A 27,490-nucleotide genomic window follows, 5' to 3' on the forward strand; every position below is an offset into this window, starting at 1 on the left:
TTAGAAGAAGGTAACCTTTTACTGTTTACATACGTTATTATGCCTTCAAAACCGCAGGATATAAAATATTATAACCGCAAACGTATCGATAGTAATTAAGTGGTTAATATAGAAGAAAAAACTATATGTTTCTGGAACTAGCTTATTATAAAATAACCACAGCCCGCGGCTAACCACATTCTATTCAAACTATTTAAGTATCTAAGTACGTATTACCGCTGAAGTAGTTTATATCCTGCCGTAACTATGACGACTTTTTTGTGTGTAAAACTTCATTTATTAACTAAGATAAATATTTGATTATTTATTTAATAAGATATTTATTGAAAATCATTAAGTACAGCTGTATGGGGGAGAGGCAATACTAGACGGACGGACGATCTGGCTGATATCACCGGGAACTATGGGATGCGGGATGCCGAAGATCAAGCAAATTGGCGAACCTTGGCCTTTATTCAGCATTCTAGGACGTCTTTCAGCTGATAGAACGACGACAGCTATATATTTTGTCTCATCAGAAGCTATTTTCCTACTCCTATGCCTATTACCTCTTTTCATTTTTCGGTAGGTAAAAGGAAACACAATAGTCAATGCACAAAAGAACATTGTCACAAAAGTGCATTGTCATTACGGGAAAGAAATCTTAAAATATAAATAGAGCACGCGCTGAGAGCTTATAAGAATGTGTGCAATTATAAACAGTCTTTGTGATTCCCAACGGGACGCGTTGAATTGTATATAAACAATTATTTTATTGAGAAAGACATATTACACCATAGTCGCACAATTGTTACGCAATATGTGTCAGGAAAACTGCTATTAATTACTGTTATATTGTTAGGGTCACAAACTATGGGTTTTTCTATACGGTATGTTGATTTTTGTGTCGCTTTCCTGTAGAAATTTTCCCATATTCCCTTAAATATGTAAATCTCCTTGAAATCAGTAGGTAGGCATATATTTCTACAAAAACATTATAATTTTAAATGAAGACAAAAAGCTACCTACTTAAGTTGAAAAAATGTAGGAAACCCCACATTTTATGGCTACACGTAATTATTAGGATTCCGCGGTATAATGATCGAAACGAATCGAGCAAAAAACGCTGGCTGATCGTTTAATTATATTGATACGGCTACTTTAGTATTTGGCTTCTGTTTCTCAACAGAGAACATATACTTAAAAGGTGTTTATCGTCCTATGTCTTTGTCTTTCTCTTTCATTGCATGATTTTTGAAATTTCCGTTGATTGACACTTGTCTTATCTGTAAATCGAACAATAACAAGTGACAAGCCCTCTAAAAAGTCTTTCTCATCTCACGAGCAGGCAATTGAATAAAATTATCCGTGTAATGCTATTCAACTTATTATCTAATCTATGACATACAAATGTATCCCACATCTGATAAGCAGACAGCATAATCATTGAACCCCAAAACCTATGACTCAACATCTTCTAACTTTTTATATATTTTCAATTAATTAACTCGATAATTCGCTTCAAAGTTCATGAAGATGCTCCAAAAAACTGATCGAGGTTGTGGTATCGTTTTCTACTGACCCTGAGGTTATGATACATGAGTTTTTGTCTATTTACCACTTAGAATAATAGACGGAAGTGCATTTGGTAAACCCGTTGTTTGGCCTTGATCACTTTTTGTGGACAGCACGTGTAATGTTGACAGTCATGGAGTACCTACTGTAGCTGGTTGTATGTGAAGAGATGGTATTTGCTTGTTTATGTTTAGATCTCGTCGAAAGTGAACTTGTAAGCAATAGTAAGTGTTGCTCGCACTTAAGGCTTATAATCATCATGCTATGTAAAAGTTCTTAAATTAATAGTAAGGCACCAATTAAATTAAATTGTACCATAACAAAGTGGACTCAATAGGTTGTCCTACTATGTATTGAATTGAATAATGAAAGTAATTAAACTTTATTTTTAAATTGTCTCTGCTAAAAGGATATTCTATGATTCACTCACCTATAATTTGCCCACAAGCAAGTTGCTACCAATTATACTATTAAGAACTGGTACTCACTTTGTTGGAGTTAAGTAGACTCATATTAAACTGAGGTGTAATATTTGCTTTTCTCAAACATACCTAATTAATAGGTATAAAAAACAAATCTGTTTTGCATATTTGCACTAAAATGTCACCTCCATGTATCTGACGAAACTTATATTTTTAATAACGTTTGGATTGTGTTTTTTATATCTAATTGCAAACGTAATGATGACATTAAAAATAGCAATTATCGTTTACCCAAGTTGTGATGACAGTTCTAGAAATTTAATATCAAGAAATGTGAAATTTGTAGCAAGAGAGTAACAGACTATCATGCTTAGCATAAAGAAAATAAGACCGGGTTTTACTGGGTTTTCCATAGAAAAACACAATGGAAATCAATGATATTTAATTAGATTTGTTGTTACAAAAAGTTCAATTTGTTACGTTGCCATTTTGCTATTGAAGAAAAACTGGACAAAATATAAAATTATGAATTTAAAACCATAGGAACTCATTTTGACCTGGAGGTTTCCCGAAAAGTTAGGTAGATACCTGTGTAACATTAAAAATGATGTTTAAAGCAATACTGGGATCCCGGCCCATTGTCGACCACGGCGGCTGTTTTCTCAAAGGAGATCAGCCAGCTGCTCAGGACATTAGTGCACAAGCATTTGCACACAAAGACGCACTCGATATTCCTTCTCTCTCAACGACTTTTAAGTACAGTCTAGTGCAGAAATGTGACGCAGTTTCATTATAATACCTAATCAAACCCTGAGTCGCACTTGCTTTATCGTTAGTGAAAGATATCGTTTTCAGACGAACAGAGATAGATGGCGGCGTTCAGAAAGATCAAAGAAGAGTATTTCATAAGAAAATCTATTACGTTGTGTTGTATTACTCATATTATATGTGTCCAGCCCCGGATCTAGGGGGGGGCAAGCCGGGGCCTGTGCCCCGGGCGGCAAATTCAGGGGGCGGCAAAATCAGGCGGCTGCCAAATTCACACACCAATGGATAACTCGTCACTTATTTAATTTTGACCACGGAATACGTAAATAAAAATAGCACAAGTACAGCAATTTCATGGCCATATTAACTTGACCGATACCCTGAGCGCGGAGTAACACAAGCTGCATGACTGCACGAACATTTGACAAACTAAAATTGTTTAAAAATTATTTGCGATCATCTATGAGCCAGGAATATCGCATATTTATTTTTATTTTAAATCCTACATTACAGATTACTGAAATAGTTACCTACAGCGCCATCTTAACCTATGGTGCAAGGTGTGCGAATAACCCAGGCGCCTTGGTCTCAGGGGCGCCGCGGGACGCCCCACCACCAGGAATTTCGATGAAATTACACCCGTTTGATAAGGAAGTTCCACATTGTATCACGATACTGACAAGCAAAGTTCCTAAAAAAGTCGCCTTCGCTTTGTTTGACTGATCATTTTCATTATTTTTTACTTTTAACATACTCCAACTAAGTGAAAAAATTCTCGCTCGCTACGCTCGCGGTTAAATGACAATGTATGTGCTGTTTTTCTGATTATTTATTATTTTTATTGACTCGGTTGTCGGTCATTGATTCGGTCACGGATCACGTTTTTTGTGTGTGTGATTCTTCATACAAATTATTTAAAAAAGTTCGCTTTACAGTGTACTTGATCAGATAAGTAATTTTGTGTCGTAGGCTCAAAAAATTTCGCGCTCGCTTCGCTCGCGAAATATTATACATCATCGTCGTCATCTCAGCCATAGGACGTAAACTGCTGAACATAGGCCTCCCCCTTAGATCTCCACAGATACCAGGGGCCCGATTCTCCTAATTTTACTTAAGCGTCCTTCGATTGACGTTCGACTCGATTCGACTGAGATCCAATCCCGACTCGATTACGATTGAAGTGTATGTGGCATTCCGCTATTTTTTCTTTGAAATAAACGTTTTTAACCTTTTCTGTCATTCAATAATGAATCATTTTGTCTGCAAATGATTTACGATTGCAAAATGATTGTACAGCAAACTACCGTATAGAGCAAAATCATCAAAATATCAGACCAATCGCACACCAATCAAATGTCAATCGAATACGATTGGTCTTTTATTAGTAGCAGAATGCCCGATATGGTTAAAACTGCTATTACGATCATATTGCGATTCGATTTCTATTCGATTTTGACATTATTAACTTAGGAGAATCGGGGCCCTGTTAGAGGCGACCTGCATCCAGCGTCTTCCGGCGACCTTTATATTATACATGCATTGCCTTAATAACTTCATAAGTCAAGTCCACGCTGTCTTGCCTTTTATAAGTCAAATGAAGAAAACATTTTTTTCGGAGTCCTCAAAAACAAAAAAGGTTTGCGCTTCCGACTGCTTGTTACTTTACAGCGCTTTTTAAAACATATTAACTTTTTGTGACCCAAAATAGAAAAATTTGCGCGCTCGCTTCGCTCGCGCTAATTTTTACAATTGCCTTCGTCTGTTTCGACTTTCATAACTTAAACCTGGCCAACAGTTTGAGCCTAAAATGAATTGGACACATTTTTTAAAGTCCTTTTCCTACCAAAAAAGTGCAATTCATTCGAACGTTCTTATTTATCCTTGTAAGTACTTCAATACATAGGTGGCGCTTGGGTGATGATTGCACCCAGGCGCTACATGAGCTAGAGACGGCCCTGCCTGCCTACATATTGATATCTAATATTATATGGATGATAAAGGTGAAAATAAACATAAGTAGGTAGGCGGGGCGGCTTTTTCAGATTTTGCCCCGCCTAATAAAAATTGAAGATCCGGGGCTGTATGTGTCGGTTGATGATAGTTGTAACCTGACAGCATCACTCCCATTTTATGATAGTTTAATCTTCTAAACAGACAAACTGGTGTTTATGTAGGTAAATGCTGCGAGAATGCGGTGTTTTCCAGCGTTTGTGAGTCACTTTTTTTACTTGCTTGCAATTGTCTCATATCTGCATTGATGAGTGTTTTATGAAAACGTTGGAAAAAGTAAATTGGATTTACAGAAACACTTAGCCATATTATATGCACTAAAAACTCTAAGATATATATATTTTTTATCGCATGTGGGATCCATAAACATGCAGTTTGTTTAGTGCTAATCATAGAAGATTCAGATTTGATTGACAGCCTTTACAACGAAAGTAATGTTTGGTAGATGGCTACGCATCTTATTTAACATTATCCGTTTAAGCTAGCAACAGCTATATGTACCTAATACAACTATGCAAAGTCATCATCAGATATCGACAAAACAAGAACTTCATTCATTCAAAAAGAAACGTTGGTTAGGTAACGATATGGAAAGTCAAGCCCCTTCAATTGTTTAATCCATCTTTTGTTTTGGGAAGGCACCAAATAGTCCTCAGTGAATAATCCCAAAATCATTACTGGCTGCCCATACAGGGTTAGCGTGGCTCACATGATCCCGACGTCAGCCCTCGTGATGCTGCGGTAATGAGTCAAAGTTTACATTACCCTTGTTCATAACACCGCGATATTATGGTGTTTAACTCAATACACCACATTCCTATCCCCTGAGTTCGCTGCATTGTGTCTGTGGGCTGAGTGACGCAGGTTCAACGTCATTGTAATTAAAATGGGAGATAAAAGCTTGACGAAATGACCAGCATCATAGATAATGATGATGTTAATGTTTAAGAGTGCCGGCTGAAAAAAGTTCTGTTCCCCTTTAAATTACTCCCATAGCATAGGTATATAAGCCTCGTTGCGAAAGATATCTTAGATCGATTTTTACCCGACTGAAAAGAAGGGTTATGTTCTGGCGTATCTACGTTGCAAGAATCAATATGAAATACCTTATGCCTTCAAGACTTGGATAACAAAGGTAGAGGGTTTCTTGAAAGTTTCACGCCTTAAGAAGAAGCCTATCTCCTCAGTATCTGCTGATTCAGTGGATTTTCCACTGTTGGTCCACCGTCACGTAGAGCTCTGCTTGATAAGATATTGTACAGATTGATGTCAAAATATTAGGGACATATTCTGTCACGAAGGTTGAATCATCAAGATCCTTAGAGAGTGACAGGGTTCAATGGTCAGTTATAATGTGGCATTAACTCAAACTAATCTACTTAGGTAATTGTATCCTTGTTGTAATAAATCTATTACAAAAACTTTGCAGCCAAACCTAATAGCCAGCGATTAATAAAGTTCGTTTGTAACTGTCCTGTATCTGCGGTTGGTATTTGGGTCACGGAAAGTTAAAACATTACCAATGGCCGGAAATCTAATGATATCAACCAGAACCAGAGTCATTAATACATCGAGCGAGAATAGATAATGACAACTCTTGGCACGAGCTGACTACACATGGTAAACGGATTTATTTGCAGTTTACAAGTTTGTACGAAAGTTCCTAATGACCAAATAAGGGTAAAGCACGCGGCACACGCCGGGCGGGGCGGGTCGGGGCGGGGCGGGGCGGGTCATTGCGTACGTGATGTTATTTTTGTATTGCAGCTTCAGATTTAGTTCAATACACCGATATAGCTCCTAGGAGTGTAAACACAAGGCTTTAATTAGGAACAGTCGATCGGTTACGCATGCGCGTGGGCAAGCCTGGCAGATTGATGGGCGCCGATCGCCGTTTGTTTTGTAGTGCGCGCCGAGTCAGACATGTTTGTTTTCCAACACTCGATTTAGTGAAAATTCACTAAGATCGCTGATAGACGCCCGCGTATATCGGACACATTAGCTTATTACTTCGCGTTAACGGCCATTACTTTTTTATTTAAGCGTTTTCCAATCTTATTTTAACTTTTGGATATTTTTATTCAAGATCCGAAATAGCAGGTGGAATTTGTAGAAATGAGGGTAATCGGCTCCAAGTTTAGTCGATAGATAAATAAATAATTAGGTATGGACATAAATAACGTGCGTTTATTTTATCAGCAGTAAGTAATGGCTGAATCGGTGGAAACTTTGAATCAAATGTATCCGATTAGCGTCATTCTGAAAAATTACATAAGTAAATATAGGAATGTAGGTAGGCATTACGTTTCTAAAGAATTTATTTTTCTACCAACGTGGTAGACAGCTCACACTACTTAAAGAAAGTCACGTATTCCAAGCTGCTGGTTTCAGACTTTTCATTTTTGACGTTTCGCAATTATTCTTGAGGACAGGGTGCTGAAAGTTCAGTGCATTTGTACGGCAAACCACAACACAACCACTTCAGATTAAATCAAGTTTTGCGTTTCTGAGTTACATCTCTTCGCCACTCTAGCTTAATTCAGTTCTTAACTTATCTCCATATTTTCTTCCATCTTACTTAGATTTTTTATGATAACTAAGTAAAGCATCACATGACTTCTAGTGGAATCTCGCTAGCCCAATTTCCACGGGTACCCATGGAAAATCCCCGAGTTGCACACGAAGGTGCGAATTTGAGAACACGAAAAATACCTGTGTTATTACTCAGTACACCAGAAACGAATTCCATCAGGTAACACGCAAATACACGTTACACGAAATTAATTTTAACATATCGCCCACGTACATAACTCCTGGGCCAGGTCGATCAAAACAACCAATTTTCTTTGTTGGTTAAAAGGTAAAAATAAAACCGTATTTTTAAACGGTCATGTGAGAAAATAGGGTAATGAAATCGTTAATTTTGGAGGGTATTATGGGAAAAACATGCGGTTCATCCTTGTTTTGTAGACGCAGTAGCCCGTTTGTGTGATTCAGACGTTACCTGCTTCTTAAATTGGGTTATAAGTTCCAATCTCTTAATTGAAGGATCGAAATATGTAAATAATAATATAATTGAAAATGTAAATAAGATAATAAAAAGCCCTTGGGCACCGTGTTTGCTGCTGAAGTCAAGGTCGAGGTGGGACAATGACCTGTCTAAGATTTGCTTGATGATCCCGCAATAAAGCAGGGTTTTATGTGCCTACAATAACAACTAAAATATTTAGCCTTATAGCCGTTATCGTGAACATTCAGTACTACTTCATACTGTAGCGTGTAAAGCGTCCCCAAATGAATGAAATCATGCGAGCAATTCACATTCTAACCTATTGCAAAAAAAATATCGTAGGCTTTGATTCAAGCTACTTCACAATAATTTGCAAATAAGTAACAGCGCATTAATAATAATTTACAAAATAGTTAAATAAATCCGTCTAAAACAACAGGCCCAATATTTCAAAGAAAGCTCTTACCCAGCGTTACGCCACTTGACAGCCCCTCGGGCCTCAAACGCATTGATTCTCTTTAAAGGTCCATTTACTTTCCAAAAATAACATCATAATAATGTGACTAATATTTTCTAAACAAGGGAAATAATCGGAATAGTTGGCTCGCTTTCAAACGGAAGCGGTCCGGATCGCTGGGGAGTTAGTCGAACACATCACAGGTTCAACGGGGCGACGGGTGGCATTTCAAACGAATAACTTTCTCGTTACGCAGAGCAAGCCATTATTTTTCATTAAAATAAATAAACAGGTTCCTGATTTACGATTTATTTTCATGTGGATCACTCAGTGGAATTTCTGTGGAGTACTGATGAGCAACGCATCACAAACGCGCTTGTTACTTCGATGTAGAATGGTGGAACCACCTTAGTACATACCTCGGAGAGAACCATCACAGTTTTGTTAGCTGTTGTTAGTCTCGTTGTATCATAGCCTTATGACAGTAGAAGGCAGATTCGAGAGAGGAAATCGCTTTTACATCGATATGCAACCCCGATCGACATCACCCAGCTGTTTCTCAGGCATCACCTTTGACGAAAAAATAGTCTAACTTATAACATGTACGTAAGTAGTTATTGCAGTTAGAAATAAAATACATTTTCATGGCAAAGAAATCGAAATAAAAACACCACAAGTAACAAGAAACTCATTTATTCTCTTGAACTATACGTTACAAGTATTTACAATGTACAAAACTTGGTGGTACATAGACTCCGTGAACTTATGAACAGTTACTTGTCTTTCGGAAGCATCGATATTTACATATAATGTATTGGAAGGAGACACAAAAAATATTTCATTCAAAGTATATGACTGTTTAAGATATATTTATAGAATTCTTCTAAGTTATTTTGAAAGCAGATTGATTGGAAGAATAAATTATTAAATTAATAAATTAAGTAATACATTACCTTCTTTGTTTTAGATGTGTGTATTTATTATTAAAACGTGTAAAATCAATGCGAAGCTTGTTTCTGCTCTTTTAAATTTAAAAAATTATCAGTAAAGGTATTGTGAATACTTAAAAGTTAAAACATTTCTTAAAACTTTTTTATTGTATAACCATATGTTATAAGGCTCGGCAAACCAAGTCCGCCGTGGAATACGATGATTAAAAGTTTTTGTGTAACAAATGCTCGATTATTTTATATGGATGTAGATTTAAAATAATATGCAATGTAACTTGCGGTTAAAACCCGTTGGGATCAAGATTTCATTAATGCCTTTAAACTTTGAAAACTTCATAAGTGTGCAATCAATGGTACAATAAGATATTATAAAATTATTTCCCTTTTCATAAATGGCTCAATTCTTACATATGACTCTTCAGTTTGTGGTTCAATTGAATTATTGCTACAATTATTATTGCATAATAAAACCATTCATGAATAGCTATATCATGACACCATTAACATCATTTCATTTGATTTTAGTTCATACATAGGAAAGCATTTGTTAATTAATAGTGATAAGTTCTTATTTCGTTCAAAGTGGAAGTAAAACATTATAGTTCATTTAAGTGGTTTAATGGAGAACCTAATATATCTGCAAGATCATTTTATAAACAGTAACAGTACAATGCCTATAAGATGATATCAATTCGTTAAAACTTAATTTTATTTCTTGAAACGTCCTTTTGAGAATCATTATTTTGTTATTCTTGGTTAAGAGTTATTAAGCATTTACTATAGCAACCTTTATTCCGACTACAAATAGGTAGGTACTATGATTTATAACCTAGCCTGGAATTATTTTGGTGATTTCAATAAGGTTGTATAAAATGATCCTGCAGTTTCAGTTATTGGCACTGTAACTACGACGTAACAACGTCACTATAATTCACTATCGGCCGAATACTCAAACGCCACTCAATTTAAGAACTGCTTAACTTAAAAATTAAGTAACGTTTGAGCATTTCGAGATATATAACGACATATAACTCTATCGTTACATTATGCTGCATCTAGTCTAAGTAAAAATATTACGCTTAAGTTATTAGTATACATAACATACATTAACAAAACATTAGAATTCAGTCTTTATTTCAGCACATTACTAGACATTATTTCAGTTTATTTACAGTACATTTTCGAGGTCAACTTTATACATTAGAAGTATATATTTCCATCTCGGTATATTTTGATCATTATATCATAGAACATATTAAAATGTATAAATACAACGTAACTATTAAATTTGACTATAGTTTTATATCAATATCTGTTCTTTATTAAAGGCCTCTTTGAATTATTATTACAGTTGTTTAACAGGTTAAATATATGGTTGGTTATGGTGGGTATCTAATAAAGTTGCTAATTTAGTAATAGCGCTTGAAATATTGTTTCAAAAGGAATTAAATTTGTGCGTTCACAAAGGAATTTGCATGATGCTGTAGCTTGTTTATCTTCAAAAAGCTGATTAACTTTTTATCAATACTACTTTAAAATTCAGTAATAGTGTTTAAGTACATGTATTGTTTCTCATTCCTAATACTGTCAAATGCAATTTATTTACGGTGTATAGATACTTTGTTCTAAAACGCTTGAATGCTCAGTTAGGCTAAATTAGGTACCCACCAAAACAATCTTCATTTTAAAAGAAATCACTTTGATCATTGAACCAATAGTAATTATGTACATTAATTTTATTGCTGTTGTATCTAGTTCAATTATACTAAACTGCACTAGAATAAGTCACTATTATCACACTAATGTTCTAGGTTATACTTTTAGAACGTAGTTATTTGAAAGAAAAAGTAAAAAAAAAACAAAAAGTATAGTCTATGTGTTCTCCTAGGTTTCACTTTCATCTCGAGGGAACTCTATGCGACTTAGGGGTAAAAAGTTCTAGGCTATCTATATTTTTTACCCTTCATCATAATCGGTTTAGTAGTTTTGGTAAAAGTGCGACAGACAGACAGGGTTACTTTCGCATTTATAATAAAAGCAAGGATTTCCGTATTTTTAAAAGTTGAAGATTATTCCTGATTGACAAAAGTCTAGCTTTGTATATTTTATTTGCTCTGTGAAGTGTTATGAATTTACATCGCGCAAAATTAATGTAAAATTAAGTGCATTAAAAGTAAGATTCTTAGTAACCGCGGTCCAAAAATTATAAATAAAATTAAAGAAAAGATTGATTACATAAAAGAACTAGTATTTGGACTATTCTAGTACATTATTAAATTGACTACATTATACAATGTGTCTGCGTAAGACCCGTGCCGATATAAAATCCTAGTAAATACTAACAAAGCGGTACAAATCTTAGTTTTATAAAACTTTCACATTATTATTTGATATATTTTGGTCCTAAGTATTAAGTTTGGATGCCACTAACTCTTGGCGCTACGAAGCTTTCGGAAGATATTATACCATGTCACTCGATAATATTTTAAGCATTTATTCAACAAATAAAATGTAATAAAACATAGTTATTTCTATTAATAAATACTTAGCAAAAGGGGATATGGAAACTCGTATTTCATATTCGCAGTCTTTAATATTTAATATATTTTTAGTCTTATGATACGAAAAGTCGTATCCAATTTTGCCATTTCAAGCCAAGTAGCGCCTTGTAGCAGCTATCGTAATACTAATTTATATGGATAAAATTGAAACTAATTGCAGCTCACATCAGATAACTATGCACTTCCGAAGTTGCGCATTTCGTACAGCTTCAGAGACGCAAAGTTATTTGATGTGGTCTGTTTGTGTATCACAGAGGCTCATACCGCGGGTATGTTGTAGAGCGCCGTCAGTCTCTCGATGAAGCCGTTTTCAGTAGTTTCATGCATCTCTGTCCGCACGTCACGCTCCAAATGTCCAAGCGACATTTGAGAATTAGGCACTATGATATTACCCTTCTCTATATGTGTGTACACTTGCATTTTCCCGTCAGTATTCTCTTGCCTAAACACTGTATGGTCGGGTTCGGCCACAGTCTGATCACAGAGCACATTGTTCCTAAACATAGGCCTCAGTATAGCAAGTTCCCTCTCATGGCTTTGTTCCTCTTTGTACTCTATAACTTGCTTCGCAAACGGATTTTCGAGATCCTCTTTATAATTACACTCACTATATTCCTCTTTAGCAGAAACTAACTTTCCATAATGTCCGTCTTGCCTCGTGTCGAACACTTCCACGTTATTTGTATAGCTTTCATCTAGCTGGTCTATGGTTACGTTGGGCGCTCCTTTTTTGGGACTATGGTTTTTCTTATTAGGCTTAGTTTTCTTTTCAGAAGACCTTAAAATGATGGGACCTTTAGTAGTAGATGCTAGGGCAATTTTCTTAATTTTAGATGATTCTATTTTGATGTTAGGTTTGTCGTCTGCTTTGTCTATGGGTTTCTTGTCGTCCTTGTCTTTGGGCTTGGTCTTCTGGTCTGTGATCCTGTTCCGCACTTTGTCGTGTATGAGCATGTGTCGGCGCAGGTCGCCTCCCACGCGGAAACTCTTGTCACACTGGGAACATTTGTGGGGTCTGTCACCTGGGGAAAAAAGTTGAGTGTAAAATAATTTTAGAGATAAGAACGTGATACTCAATGTAAGTTATGGTTACTATTAAGATGAGATGCAAAATTAATGGGTAGAATATCTTTTCCGTTATTGCACGATTCGATTTTTCAAAACACATAAAGTTGAGTTATAAGTGAGACAACGACAGGTGATCAAAACCAAACAAATACCCATATTAGTCTAGTAAGAAAAGAAGCAAACCGCTAGCTCAACAAAGTATGATAACCTTAAGTTTAAGTTTTGCCAACCGATTGATTTTACCGCGATAATGTTGTAGCATATATCATCCTTCGAGCCTTTTTCCCAATGTTCCCTATGTTGGGATCGGCTTTCAGTCTAACCGGATGTAGCTGAGTACCAGTGCTTCAAAAGAAGCGACTGCCCTGCCTGACCTAGCGACTACCCTGCCTGACCTAATGTAAAGTGTGTCTAAGTAAAGTTTTCGCCAAACTTAACGGCGTGTTGCAACTAACATCCGAAAATTATACAATTTGACTGTGATCTACATACCGGTATGAGTCCGCATATGGCTGAGCCTGTAGGACGAGGCTCGGAAGGTCTTGGTGCAGTAGTCACACTTGTAGTTCCTCTCGCCCGTGTGGATGCGACGGTGCACGTTCAGGGAGTACTTGCGAGCGAACTCCTTGCCACAGAACTCGCATTTGAATAGTTTCTGAAAGAAAATCATATGTTTTAGTACAGGTAAGGAAATTGCAAAGGGTACGTGCGAGGTTTAACCGAAGCACTAGTGTCAAAGATATCTCGAATCCGCCAAAACAGCCTTTGCACATTAGCGAATTTTCCACTAGGCGTGTTATCGGTTGGTTGGTACAGGTTTTATAGCGTGGTTTTGACGTCATTTATGTACCGGTAGTTGTCAATAGTTTACTGCCCGCACAAAACAAGCGATGGCGCATTTTTTTTGTTTGGAAAATCCGTCAGTGTGAAAAGGCTGTAAGACGACAGCTACTGAGTAGCATTCGGAAACGCCGGTTCTATGTGCCTTCTTAGGCCATCTTCCAGACTCCGGGCTATTTTGTGAAACTAAAGTGTAAAACTCACAAAGTAAATAAAACTAAGTACCTGGTCGGAGTGTATGGAGATCTTGTGGTACTTGACGTCGCTCCACTGTCGGAAGTCGCGGCCGCACACGTCGCACTTGTACGGACGGTCGCCGTTGTGCACGCGCTTGTGGATCTGACGGACGGACGGACAAATATTATGTTTGGATTTGAAGATGAACAATATAAATACTTTTTTCATAAATACATAAACAAATGTTAAAAATAATGGTTCATTTGATTAAAGGAAGAAACATTCATTTGCATGGAACATAGGTGGTTTTTACAGAGGTCAAAAGTTCCAGCTACATTCTGCCTAGCTTTGTTATATATTCATTATTTTTGTTATTTATATTTAGTTACACCTAAATAATGGAATATCGACCAAATTACCAAAAACATTTCAAAAGAGGTTAATTAAGTTGAAGAGAAAATAACCATGAATATAATAGAATGTAAAGTCATATTTCAGTAGTCAAGTTCGTTGTTTTGCAGATTTTTTACTAATGAAAGCCTTTTTTCAAATACAAATTCCGTAATATAACTCAGAACTTTATGTTTCAACAGTTTTTACGTATTAGCAATAGATTGATGTGGCAATTTGTGAAATCATGTGATATCTAAAAGCATGCTAAGACGTAAAAAAAAACATTTTTTAATTTACTCATTAAAAGTAATTACCTTAAGCGCAGCAACCGTATAGAATCCCTTCCCGCACTCTCGACACATATGTTGCTTCCCACTATGCGACAACAAATGATACAACAAACTATTCCTATGCTGAAACACTCTCGGACACTCCGGACACTCGAAATGTTTACTCTTCTTCTTTTCCACATCAGGTTTGACATCACTAGCTGGAGTGTCATCAGGGGGTGGGTTGTCATTAGGTAGGTCAGAAGTGTCGGCGTTGTCGGACATCATGTTGTCGGGGTTTTCGGTTATTATATTGTCGGCGTTGTCGGGAATTATGTTGTCGGCGAAATTCTGGTTGTTGGCTGTCACGTCTGTTTCTAGGATACGGCGTAGGATCTCATCTGTTGATTGGTAATGGTGAGATTAGGATTTTTTTGCAGTGTATTAAAATTTGTTTGTGCATTTGAGAATTACGTTTTGTGTGAGTTTTTGAGCCAGTCGTTCCGTTCGAGTCAAGCAGGCTTCACCGAGTGCAACATCTTTTATAATTATACCTACTTAGGTTGCACGGGAGTCAATGTTCATATGTCTAGTCACCATTGCAGTGCTGTCTATATTTAAATGAACTTCTTAACTTGCACAAATCAAAATCAAAAGAATTATTGCAAATGAAATGTCAAATCATTCTCCTTATTCCATTATAAACTATACAGAGTGTTAAAAAAGTACTAGTAAAGCCTACAGGGGTTAAATGGGGGTATAATAATGAAATAATACAATACATTGCGAGTTAGCTTTAAGCATCTTGAGGTGTTGTGTATCATGCGGCGCCGCGCAGCACTGCACCGCGCCCGGGGGACCTGCGCCGCCGGGGGGAGCCGTACTGGGCCCACGACCGTACCTGGATACAAAACACATTATGTTTCATGCTTGAATAATGCTACAGTAACATTAGGAAGCCTTACAGTCATTTTGGAGCGAGTCCATTGACTATATTTTAATTTTTAAAAAACAACCGGCCAAGTGCGAGTCGGACTCGCGCACAAAGGGTTCCGTACCATTATTTATAAAACGGACAAAAAAATCACGTTTGTTATATGAGAGCCCACCAAAATATTTATTTAATTCTAGGCTTCAGTATTTGTTGTTATAGCGGCAACAAAAATACTAATATAATAATCTGTGAAAATTTCAGCTTTCTAACGATCACGATTCATGAGATACAGCCTGGTGACAGACGGACGGACGGACAGAGGAGCGAAAACAATAGGGTCCCGTTTCACCCATTGAGTACGGAACCCTAAAAAGCGAGTCACGCTGATTTAGTGAAAAACAGTCTGATTAACTTACCAATGTCTCACATTCTCTTGATGTGCATGTCCGTTTTCCACCGTCAGATGCGGCAGCAACGTATGTTCGTACTGTTGATGTTGCGCGTGCGATTCGTGCGCGTCGTGCGAGTCGTGCGGCACGTGTGTGTCGTGTGGAACGTGCGTATCGTGTGGGACGTGCGATTCGTGCGGCTCGTCGACGGCGACGTGGATGCCTTCCATTAGGTCTTCTGGTTCGCTGAATTCGCCCATATCTTCGAGCTGTAGGAAAAATAATACTATGGTTTTTTAATCTTTATTTATTTTAGTGAATGACGATCTTATCCACGCCAAGCACCACTCATTTAGAAGTCAAAGAAGAAGATAAGTCATGAGCTTAAAAATAAAGAGAATCATAAATAAAATACACATTCAAAAGTTGCCCTACGTAAAAAACATGGTAGCATCTGTAAAAAAGATATATTATAAGCTCGCTTTGATTCATTTACCCTTCCACAATATGAAAAATAGCCAAAGAAGAAACTTACCTTCATATTACTATGCACCTCTTTAATATGCGCTTCACACTGCTTCTGCTTTCTAAACGACTTATTACACTTCCCGCAGCTGTACAAATCCAATTTATCCAACGAGTCATACAAATCCGTCTTCTCAACCTCTTGTACCACTGTGGGTGGTTCCTTGTCCATACTTGCCATGGAATATTGGACCTTATTGTTAGGGTACGTGTATGTTTTATCGCTTGTAGTATATAGCACGTGCTTGTCTATCGTTTGGTACATGGTTTTAGGTATGGTGTTCTCGAGAGACAGTTCTACGATTGAATCTGGGATCGTTGTTACGTTGTCTACTATGCAGGTGTTGGACATCTGTGGAAAAGTAAAATGGACTTGTATGTTGTTGACCACATGTTTGTCAGTCCTAAGGCTCAGACTAAAACAAAACAGAGGGGAGATGTTTTTAAACAACCAATAGAGATCCTCTGTAAAGAGATACTACTGCGCGAACGGAGACAGATGTTTGAATAACGAAATTCTATTGGTTGTATAAAAACGTCTCAGCTCTGGTGGAGTTTAGGCCTATAGGCAGATTCAAACTTTATAATTTATCTGTTTACATAGTGTTTTCATCATTTGATGAACATAACTTAATTATGTAGCGTAACTAAATTATGTCAAAAATTATTTAAAAGAACCCTATGCCTTCCCAAATCGTATCTTTGTACGTATCCAGCTAGAGACATCCTTTAGAAAGTATACAAAGCCAGCTAATGAAGTACCAATGATGTGCTGTTATCGATACTTACCTTATCGATACCTAAATCAGGCACGGGGTTTTCAATAATAATGTGCGGCTCATAGTGTTGCTTGAGATGCTGGTAGAACTTCAGCTGTTCTTCGCCGTAGAACTCGCCGCATAGCTGGCAGATGTAGATCGGACGCACCTGGGTAAGCAACAAATTCATTGTAATGGATTTAAACAACCGTGAACTTCTATATTTACAAAAAAGAGCAATGCCTACATGTAATACTATTTATAAGTAAGGAACAGCAATATTGATGGGGATGATTGAGGACTTTAGACTCGGAGAAAGGAAATAGCATATAGGACTTTTTACCACCATCAAGGTATGGCAAATATTTCAGCCGGGACGAGGGTGAAACCGCGATAAGAAGCTGGTTGTTACAAAAGGATGACCAGTCAGTGCAATTTTGATCAGGTAATTTGGGAAGAGGTTCCGCCTCTGTACGTACCTCATGCGTGATGTGGTGCGCGTGGTGCGGCGCGAAGGTGTCGGGCAGGATCTCCTGCTCCGAGCCCGGCGCCGCCAGCCCCATGCGAGAGTCCACGTCCGAACAGCTGATCACCACCAGCTCCTGCTAATATACCAAGTAAAGTTACGTTACAGACTTTTTAACTTCCCACTGTATGATCTCTCTCCGGCCGTGTCGGATTGCCGTCCCATCATCGGGCTATGAGAGTGAAGGAATAGTGATTGCACCTGTGTTTTTAACAGCCATTGATGTCGAAGATATATGTACTTAGAAAGTACATACAAACTTAGAAAAGTTGCATTGGTATTTGCCTGAGTAAAGTAACATGTTAAAATTATTTGAGAAACAGTTTTGTGGCCCCTTAAATCAGCATTTTTGGCTTTGATGCCGTCTAAGCAGTGTAGACGATAGGATGCCCCGTTGCAGCTAAGTATTGCAACTACAATGCTGACGTCACAACATCATAATATAGCACTAAATACAAACACTCGTTTTAAAGCGTCATAAATAGATGTACCTACTGATGTAGTGATGTCCATAAGGACACATAAACGTCGTCACATAAATAATATTAACAACTCTTCATCGACAAATATTTAGGTACTGATTTTTACGAAACAAAATTCGTACATAAATGTTTACCACACAAGTCTACACCTAGGTACATTGTCATGTAGGTCATCGATAACTATATCTATTAGCATTGTTTCCTAATTACTAGTCGCTTCGTTATCACGTTTCACTAATAAGGTGTTTGCTTCTTTAGTTACTTTACACGTGTAATGCTATACATGTATATAATATACCTGTATGTACGCTTCTTTGACTAATATGTGTAGTCAGACACGGTTATACATACATTTAGTTTTTTCGCAAGGCACGTTAAATTGGTAAATCGCGGCTATCATTAGTAGTCGTTACAGGTGGTCAAAAGCCAGAAAATCTGACTAATTATTACTCGGCTGTATCCAGTTAGACCGGAAGCAGACTCCAGCATAGATGGGAAAAGGCTAGGCAAATATTAGAAAAATAAGGTGAGGCATATAAAACTAACCTGCTGAGGAGTACTGTTGCCGTTATTCTTCTTCAATTTCCTAGATATTCTCTTCTTGTGCGGCAAACTCTTCTTGCTCTGATGTTTGTGCTGCGCTGGCGACGCTCCCGGGCCTAACTCTAGTACTGGCCCATCTGACTCCACCATGGACGAGTCGTCCTATTAGGGGGTAGAATAGATTACAATATATGAAGTACGAAGTTCTATAAGAAGGTGATGTTGGAAGTGGCAAACAGATGAATGAGCGAAATGAAGATTGTAAAACGTGCAACAGTAAAATTTCGTGATAATTGAGTTAAATCTTTAGTCAAATCAGTTAAACTGTCCTTGAAACATGAAATGAGTATTTACGTTGTGTGAATCAAGAACATTGGACAATTTATACTAATATTATAAAGCTGAAGAGTTGGTTTGGAAGCGATATCCTCAGGAACTACTAGACTGATTCGAAAAGTTTATTGCATTGCCCATTTATCGAGGGAGGCTATAGGTTACTTTTAATTAGGATATGTTCAGCACGGAATGCGTGTAAATATTCCGCATAAGATAGCCGCTTTATCCGTGAACGAGATACTTAACAGTTAACTTACTTTAAGTGGTGGTTTGGCCTTGTTACTAAACCAGTCGGTTTCAGGACACCGTTTCATGTCCTGCAAGGGCGGCAGAGGAGGCAGGTGGCCTATATCTACCACTATGGCGTCTTGCGACTGGTCCTGGGAATAGTATACTCACGTTAGAAAAGTACCACCAAACCACCACAAGCGTCAAGCCGGGATTCCGAGAGGCTGGCGACAGTCGCTCGTATGAAATAGCTACAAAACTACTCTATTTGTGATTTTTTTTGTACTTCCTCGATAAATGAGCTAACTAACACTTAAATAAATTTTCAAATAGAGATATTAGTTCCTGAGTTACATTCAAGCTACCCAACTCTTCAGTTTTATGACATTAGGTACAGATAACTATAATGGGTTCTACAATGTAAAAGTTACTCAAATAATTACAATATTTGACACATCTATCTTGTGCCAATAAGATGAGTTTAACTGTACTTCTGAAAATGTATGTACAGCACTGGGTGCTAAATAAAAAAAAATGGTAAAAAAAGGTAACAACAACATGAGTGCTAGAAATAGTCATAAAAAACAGTTTACAATTACTTGTTGTGAAAATTCTTGCTTACCATTGGAGGGCCATGGAATAGCCTCATGGAGCTGTCCAGGATTATTGAGCTATCCACATCCCCCCTCACTGTATGTATCTAAAATTGGATAAAATGATGGTGTAAATAATGAAATCTCAAAGAAATGAGGTACACATTTAAAATGTAGTATGCTTTTTAATACATTCTAGATCTCTTCCTCATCAGGAGATGTTACAAATACAAAAGGTACTCTGTCTGACTCTCATGCTTTCACACCACAACTAGTATATCAATTAAAATAAATGTGACATGTTCTATGCACATACATATTAGCCCACACTTTAATATTTTTTTAGAATACTTTATAAAATTTGAACAGTTTTTCCATAGACAAAACATAGCAACCAAACCTCTTTACATAAAAAGTCTTATTCAACTATCTCTATATACCTTATGATGCATCTGAGGCTGGCCCCTCGACTGTTGAGAGGTGATGTGGGCCATGAGAGCTGCTAGCCTGCCTTCTGGGTCCATCAGCTCTTCCCCCCATTGACCCTCAGCCACTTGGTCTCCCACTGATACTTGTCTGGGGAAGAATACAGTGTTTATTTACTAACTGCAAAAAAATTTGATCATCATCAAAAGATATATTATCTCATCAGATATGATAATATATCTTTTAACTTATGGAAAGTTGCATAGTCTCTAGAAATATGAAATAGGCTTGAATACTTATGATCTGCATTAAAAATACTCCATAATCGTTTGCAACACCAGTCCTCTTTTGGGTGGGCAAAGGAAATCATGTTGTGGTTAGTTCAGAATTTTATTACAACTTGCTACTATGTACAATAAAGAGTATGTATACCTGCAGAGTGAGGTGGAGAATGTCTGGGAGTGCATGATGGACACCCTGCCGCCTCCATCATCCTGCACATTGAGGGCTAAGGCATTTCCATCCACATGTACCGCCTGCAAACAAAGATATAAGATCCTTTAGAGATATGATCTCTAGATCTATTCTCTTGAGATATGAGATGTTGTGAGGTTCATATTGTGAATCTCAATTGGTAGGCACAGAACATTGGTCCATAGGTGGTGTAAAAAATATATTTTAGTAATTAATTGTCTGTAATTTAGTGTAAATTTATTAAATTTAAAATGTTTAAGGATATTATCCAGGTATAATAGAAATTAAGTTTTCGGGTCTTTGAAACTTAATGCAATAACAATTAAATACACAAATCACTATAATCGATTAACTACATATAAAACTAATTCGTAATTAGACAGGTACTTAGTCAATTACAAAATTTAATGGTTTTACCTCATCAGCTGGGTGGGAAGTTATGTAGTGCGTGACGGTTTCATCCATTGTTACAAAGGATATTTATCTACGATGCATAAAATAACACTTCACAATAGAAACTCGTATTTTCATCTTTCGTTTACAAAAATTGTGGTTAGGTTATCTGACAGCTGTATTGCTTACGCTCAAGGTCACCAATTATTTATTTAGTTTTGTATTTACAATAATTAATCTAAATATTCTATAATATTTTAAGTAACTTATATCAAATCAACATTACACTATCACATTTTTAACTACTCTACAATAGCTCTAAAAGTTTCTTTTTACATTTAATTTCCACTTTACAAACAAAGCCCTACCCTAGCTAGACTTTTTTACCGTGATGCATAGTGTTGTGAAACTTTTGTAATGAGTTGATTAGGGATTACTTGCAAAATCAAAACACACTTTAGTGTTAAGTCTATTTGAAGATAATATTACTTTAATTAATAGCTTATCAACTTTTAACTTAAATAATTTGCCATATTATAATAACTTTGAATCCTAACGAAGGTATGGCGAAAACGTTTCGTTTTTTGAAAAGGACTTGGCCATACCATGCATAGTAATCACGGACGTCCCTATGACGGCTTGTGTGTGTCACTCACTGTCAAAATTCAAAATGGCACGTCAATCATGACAGAATGTGACATTCAGATTGTTATTGTACGAAGTAAAACTGAATGAAAAGTTAACGAAATTATTGATTTAGAACGAATTGCTGTTTATGTTTAACGAAAATTTTTATTGATTCTATTTGTGCCTGCTACAATGTTTCGTAACAAATTAAGATCTTCTGTTATTTGTACAAGTCGTGACGTAAGTATGAAAATAACCTCAATGACATCAAAATAACATTCTTGTATCGAGTGATAAAACGTTATGAAATAGGTAATTAAACTATGCCTATACTAGGTCTTCTCTATTGATGCTGACTGTTAATGTTAGAAACGGAGCTTAACAAGGAATGAGCCTGAGTGAACTCAAAACTTTGATTGCCCCCTGCTACAAACTGTACAGAAGTTTTACGCATCATTTTGCTCATTTTGCACAGCTTCTTGAATTATTTGAAATAGTTTCAGAGATGTAAACATACAAGTAAACTAGATGCCATTCGAGAGAAAATACGTGATGGTCCCAGCTTCGCCGATTTCGTGTCTGAAGACCGCCCGAAAGATTGGGAGGATTATGAGGGCAAGCTGAAGAGAGAAAAGGGAGAGGCTGAGCGACTGAGACTACCTCCATGGTTGAAGACTACCATACCTACTGGTAAACTAACTTATTTACTATCCTAAAAGAGCTATATTTGGCTACTGCAAATTGATCTGAGATGGTTTGACTAAATCATCCTCCATCCTCCGAGCCTTTTCCCAATCATGTTGGGGTCGGCTTCCAGTCTAACCGGATTCAGCTGAGTACCAGTGCTTTACAAGAAGCGACTGCCTTGCCTTGATTTAGATGGTTTGACTAAATAAGGTAGCATAAAAGACATTTCCACAGTGAACCAGATATTTATTTACAAAATTAAAATACTAACTTCGAAATGGCTACATTATCAGTATTAACTATCCACACCAGTATTAATTTACATCACTGTTTTTATCTCTAAAGAAATATTGAATACTCAAATTGCTAAATTAATGATTATTTGTTATCATCTTTAAACAGAATATTTGTAACCAACTGCCCGGAGCTCTTATCATAATATATGCTATTAAGATTTCGGTTATGAGCATCACATTATTGGATGTGTTATTTTTATCCCATCACTTAAAAATATTTGCAGTATTATAAAACGCCCATCCTATGGAAATTATCCATGAAAAAGTTTAGACTTCCTCTATAATTGACCTCTACCACTAAAGAAATTTTTAAATTGGTTCAGTCGTTCCTGAGATTGATAGACTAACATTTTGTCGTTTATGGTGGAGTCCATGGTTACATTGTGTTGTTGCAGGAGCTAAATTCAGTGAAGTAAAGAAACAACTGAGGGAATTGAAACTGAGCACAGTGTGTGAAGAGGCTCGCTGTCCTAACATCGGAGAGTGCTGGAGTGGAGGCAAGCATGGCACCTCTACTGCTACTATAATGGTAAATTATGTTGATATGACATAAACTTGTACAGGGAGGTTAATCATCTATGTTTCTTAAAAAAACTATTATCAATATCATTACAATTCTAGCAAGTGGTAAAAGCCTAATGGCTTTTGTATTGCAGAATTTTTCACCAATAATCAATCATATCATTTGTGATTGGAATTGTAAATGAGTATTATAAAACTTCTTGAACTAATTTACCTGAGTACTTACCTCTTTTATTTGTTGTGGTAAACTATCAAATGACCCCTCCCACTGTGGCTATGTGGCAGACTGTCACTAACAACCAAAACCAACTGAAACATACCATCTTCCTTCTGGAGCCTTGTACAACCAGGGCCACAGTAACTTTTTTTAACAATCCCGCATTCCTTGACATGACAGTCTAACATAGATCATAGATAGATAACACTAGGTCCCACTCTAAAAGTACCTAACAAACCACGTATGTTTATTTATACACCCACCCCCCAGCTAATGGGAGACACATGCACTCGCGGCTGCATGTTCTGCTCGGTGAAGACGTCCCGTCGCCCTCCGCCCCTGGACCCGGAGGAGCCGCGCAACACCGCCCGAGCTATCAACCAGTGGGGGCTCGGGTATATCGTGCTCACCTCCGTCGATAGAGATGGTAACTTATAATAACTTCTTTAGTTGTTTGACTAATTTCCGCCAGTGGTTTTAACCATTTCATCAAAATCCGTTACAAACATAAACTTTTGCCTTTATTATAAGTGTGATCTTTCTAGTTCTTTAATACCTTCTTCTTCTTAGCCCTTATTGTCCCACTGCTGGGCAAAGGCCTCCCCATTTTGTCTCTACACCTCTCGATCCTTAGAGTGCTCCCACCAATTAGGTTTGTAGGCGTCCAGATCGTCACGCCACTTTAGTTCTTTAATACCTATTTCATTTATTTCATTTGAATACCAGGAATTGTAAAGTATAATGTTATCCACGTAATGGTCAAGAAATGGGATTATTTCAACTTATCATAATATGAATCTATGTTTATCTTTGCAGATTTACCTGATGGTGGTTCAGCACATTTTGCTGAAACTGTTCGAGAAATCAAAAGACAGTAAGTAAATATATAAATGTGTTACATGTGTTTCTTTCCTAGTCGAATAAACATAAGAATATATTTGCCATCTGGCTTCTTTAGCCATCTGTAATAATTCTTGTATTTTGTAATGTATTACTGTGTGACTTTATCATTGGACTTTATGAGTGCTGACTTTTGATACCGTGTATCTTCATCAGGAACAAGGAGATCCTAGTAGAATGTTTAGTGCCAGACTTCAGAGCGAACCGCGAGTGTATCGCGACGATAGCGGACTGCGGGCTCGACGTGTTCGCGCACAACATCGAGACTGTCGAGCGACTCACGCCATTCGTCAGAGATCCCAGGGCTGGGTAATATTTTTGATATATTGATACATGTAATAATATTATAAGGTTTAGGTTAGGAGACTTACCTATGTTTTGTGATGCAAAATTATTTGAGTCTTCGATTGCTGTTATATTTACTCAAATGACATTTATCGCTTTCCACAAAAAAGACGTCATAATTAAAGACATCGGTATGAATTTTTTACTTTTCTAATATATGTTTATGCATCGTGTACTTTGAAGGAGAAGACATTTTTATACGAGTTTCGCTACATTAGTTTGCAGTCTGTGCAGTATGTCTGAGTGGCTAAAACTAGATTGCTTTAGTTAAATTATAGTCAGGTAAATATTATTTGCCTCAACAATAAACCTTCTATTCAGATACCGCCAAACCCTGAAAGTGTTGCAGACGGCCAAAGAAGTAAATCCTGACTTGATCACCAAGTCCTCCATCATGTTGGGACTTGGGGAAACTGATGAGCAAGTGGAACAAACCATGAGAGGTCAGTTACTTTTTAAGTATTATTTTTATTGTGTATTTCCTCATGCAATATGCACCAAAGTTGGTACAACAAATGGATCGCAAACTTTGATAAACTAACATACCAGCAACTTTCTTATTTACCACTGCCAACCACTTGCTGACCAATGCTCGTACACTTTTATTGCATATCACGGAAAATTGTGTCATTTCATAATCGATACGTTTGAGATGCAATTTCAAATCCGCATCTACTTAACTGCAAAATATAACTTTTACAGATCTCCGCGAAGCCGGCGTCGACTGCCTCACTCTAGGCCAATACATGCAGCCCACCAAACGTCACCTCAAAGTGTTTGAATACGTCACTCCGGCCAAGTTCAAACATTGGGAGGACCGAGGCAACGAGCTCGGGTTCCTCTACACAGCCAGTGGACCTCTCGTCAGGTCCTCATATAGGGCAGGAGAGTTCTTCATCACCAGTCTACTGAAAGACAGGAAGGCTAAAAGCATCTGACCTCAAGATTAGTACAAAGACCCGAAGAGTTGTGATAAAAAGCTAGTTTTGTATTTTTAGACGATTTTAGAAGTGGTGTTTAGCAGTGGTGTAGCCATAATAAACCTTATCGTATCAACTTTAGAGTGCAATTTTGCAGTTCCACCGGACACGGGATTCAATTCTGTCTAACTTGCACAAAGACATGTTTTTCTTGATTGTAGATAGTAATAACACTTGACGCTTTTGTTGATAAAGTTGATTGACAACCAGTTTTAATATCAGCTAAAACGAATCTGTAGCCGTTAAATAGCAATGCATGTATTGACGACTTTATGTTGACTTAAATATATGATTGACCAATGAAGCAAATAAGACGGTTTTTAAAATAGCATATTTTGATACGCGTTACGCGCGCGCCAATCTTAAAAAGTCGCGGAAAATCATCATAATTCTTTTTAAATCAAAATATTATTAAAAGCCATTTAATTATTGCGAGTTTTTAATACACGTTTATACCACTGCGTTGTGCACCTAATGTTGTAGAATATTGTAATGTATATAATGGATCTGTATGTCGCTAGTAAATCACTCAAAGCTATTTATTATGAAACTTGCTTTTTGTTTTTGTTACTTGTTAATAAATAAATTATATCAATTGTTTAATAAGTTTTATTTTTATTGAATTAACTGGTCCCCTACTCTTGAAAAATAGTACAAATAGAAGTAACCGAGATGGGCTTACGAATATAACTTTCAGCCGAAGAACAACGAACAACAACAACAAGAAGAGATTTACTGACATTATCTTTTCAATTTATTTAGAGTATTACAAAATATATTAGTTATGGTATTACCCAAAGGTTACTTCTATTGACACAATAAGAATGATGTTGAGTATGTTCACAGGATCCCTATTTCATTATGGGTCGTCGACTCGCACATCTTCCATCCGACATCCATCTTTCAAGCCCATTTTTGGAGTCATTCAATCAACTTTCACAATATACCACAGGAATATTCATAAACCAAATAAACCTGAACCCACATGTTATTATATCTTTATTCCTTAATAGCTCAATACATAAACTCTCATAAATAATGTTTTTCTCCATATCTTAAATCGAAATCTATTTTTTTATAGCAGCCGGGCTTGCGTGCTGCCTTCGCAATAATCATGTAACTCGAAGCACTGTACTGTAAGGCCTTGTAAGCGATGGAAACTATGTGCAGCGACTTGTTATATCTCACCACAGGAGTTGACACCGGGTTATGGACTGCCACCCTTATGTACTCCATCACGTAACACCGTGGGACCTGGGGAAAGAGTTATATGAATAATATGCTCCTTGTCTGTGTGAGAGGAGGCCTGTGCCCAGCAGTGGGACGATAAAAACGCTGATGGATGATGCTGATTTACAAACACCATAGGTTAGCTTTACCTATTATTTATAATGGCTACCATTTCACGATGGTCTTTCCGTTATTGAGGGTCCTGGCTGTTCTCTGGCAAAAGGGTTAAAAATGCACCAGGATGAAAGGTTCACTCACTTTTAGCTTGATCTCCTTGGTCTTCTCGAAGAGTGAGAAGTCACCTTCTCTGTGGTCTATTACCATGCTGCCAGGAGCGTCCACCCCAAACTCCCATATTTCGGCCAGGACTCCCCCCGTCAGAGACAACAGACCTAAACAGAACAATAAGATTGACATAGTGTGACTGTTCAGTGCTCACTCTTGCAAGACAAGATTTTACACTAATAAGTTTCCTTCTTTTATCCCTTTAGAAAATCGTGTACGTTAATTTGAATTGCATGATTAGTTACATGTTGTTGAGTCAAGCAATTACACAAATTGTATTACAAAGATTGAATATGTAGACATAATTGGTTTCAG

At 37.1% G+C, this 27,490-nt stretch overlaps 2 protein-coding genes across 4 annotated transcripts; one reads left to right on the forward strand and one right to left on the reverse strand.

Moving 5' to 3' along the window:
- Positions 1-8,898: 8,898 nt before the first annotated feature.
- LOC110375185 (uncharacterized) lies at positions 8,899-21,505 on the reverse strand. Of its 3 annotated transcripts, none has more exons than XM_064036569.1 (15): positions 21,111-21,505; positions 20,652-20,755; positions 20,234-20,369; positions 19,823-19,900; positions 19,230-19,352; positions 18,640-18,798; positions 17,565-17,687; positions 17,117-17,254; positions 16,338-16,679; positions 15,830-16,071; positions 15,262-15,380; positions 14,525-14,880; positions 13,866-13,979; positions 13,293-13,455; positions 8,899-12,754 (listed from the first exon to the last, which is right to left on the reverse strand). In XM_064036569.1, the coding sequence occupies exons 1-15, from the start codon at positions 21,156-21,158 to the stop codon at positions 11,991-11,993; spliced, it is 3,009 nt and encodes a 1,002-aa protein (XP_063892639.1). In that variant the 5' UTR covers positions 21,159-21,505; the 3' UTR covers positions 8,899-11,990. The 3 variants fall into 3 exon arrangements, with proteins under 3 accessions (XP_063892639.1, XP_063892638.1, XP_063892640.1); XM_064036568.1 differs by having other exon boundaries at positions 17,565-17,690; positions 21,111-21,504; XM_064036570.1 differs by lacking the exon at positions 19,230-19,352 and having other exon boundaries at positions 17,565-17,690; positions 21,111-21,504.
- A 252-nt stretch (positions 21,506-21,757) lies between these two features.
- On the forward strand, positions 21,758-26,266 carry LOC110375202 (lipoyl synthase, mitochondrial). The gene is made up of 8 exons (XM_049841083.2): positions 21,758-21,953; positions 22,211-22,403; positions 23,092-23,225; positions 23,706-23,862; positions 24,252-24,309; positions 24,492-24,644; positions 25,002-25,123; positions 25,383-26,266. Exons 1-8 carry the CDS (start codon positions 21,906-21,908, stop codon positions 25,616-25,618), a joined length of 1,101 nt encoding a protein of 366 aa, XP_049697040.2. The 5' UTR covers positions 21,758-21,905; the 3' UTR covers positions 25,619-26,266.
- The last annotated feature ends 1,224 nt before the right edge of the window (positions 26,267-27,490 follow it).

The sequence above is a fragment of the Helicoverpa armigera genome, chromosome 10 (assembly GCF_030705265.1).
Source record: "Helicoverpa armigera isolate CAAS_96S chromosome 10, ASM3070526v1, whole genome shotgun sequence".
NCBI lineage: Eukaryota > Metazoa > Arthropoda > Insecta > Lepidoptera > Noctuidae > Helicoverpa > Helicoverpa armigera.

Excerpts from the sequence above, each read along its gene's own strand:
- LOC110375185 (XM_064036568.1), bottom strand. The coding sequence starts at position 21,158 with ATGGATGAAACCGTCACGCACTACATAACTTCCCACCCAGCTGATGAG. Across the intron at positions 13,980-14,524 it reads ATACGGTTGCTGCGCTTAAG|ATCCACAAGCGCGTGCACAA; the intron begins GTAATTACTTTT and ends TCCGTCCGTCAG. Across the intron at positions 13,456-13,865 it reads TCTCCATACACTCCGACCAG|AAACTATTCAAATGCGAGTT; the intron begins GTACTTAGTTTT and ends ATTTTCTTTCAG.
- LOC110375202 (XM_049841083.2), top strand. The coding sequence starts at position 21,906 with ATGTTTCGTAACAAATTAAGATCTTCTGTTATTTGTACAAGTCGTGAC. Across the intron at positions 22,404-23,091 it reads GAAGACTACCATACCTACTG|GAGCTAAATTCAGTGAAGTA; the intron begins GTAAACTAACTT and ends GTGTTGTTGCAG. Across the intron at positions 23,863-24,251 it reads CACCTCCGTCGATAGAGATG|ATTTACCTGATGGTGGTTCA; the intron begins GTAACTTATAAT and ends TTATCTTTGCAG.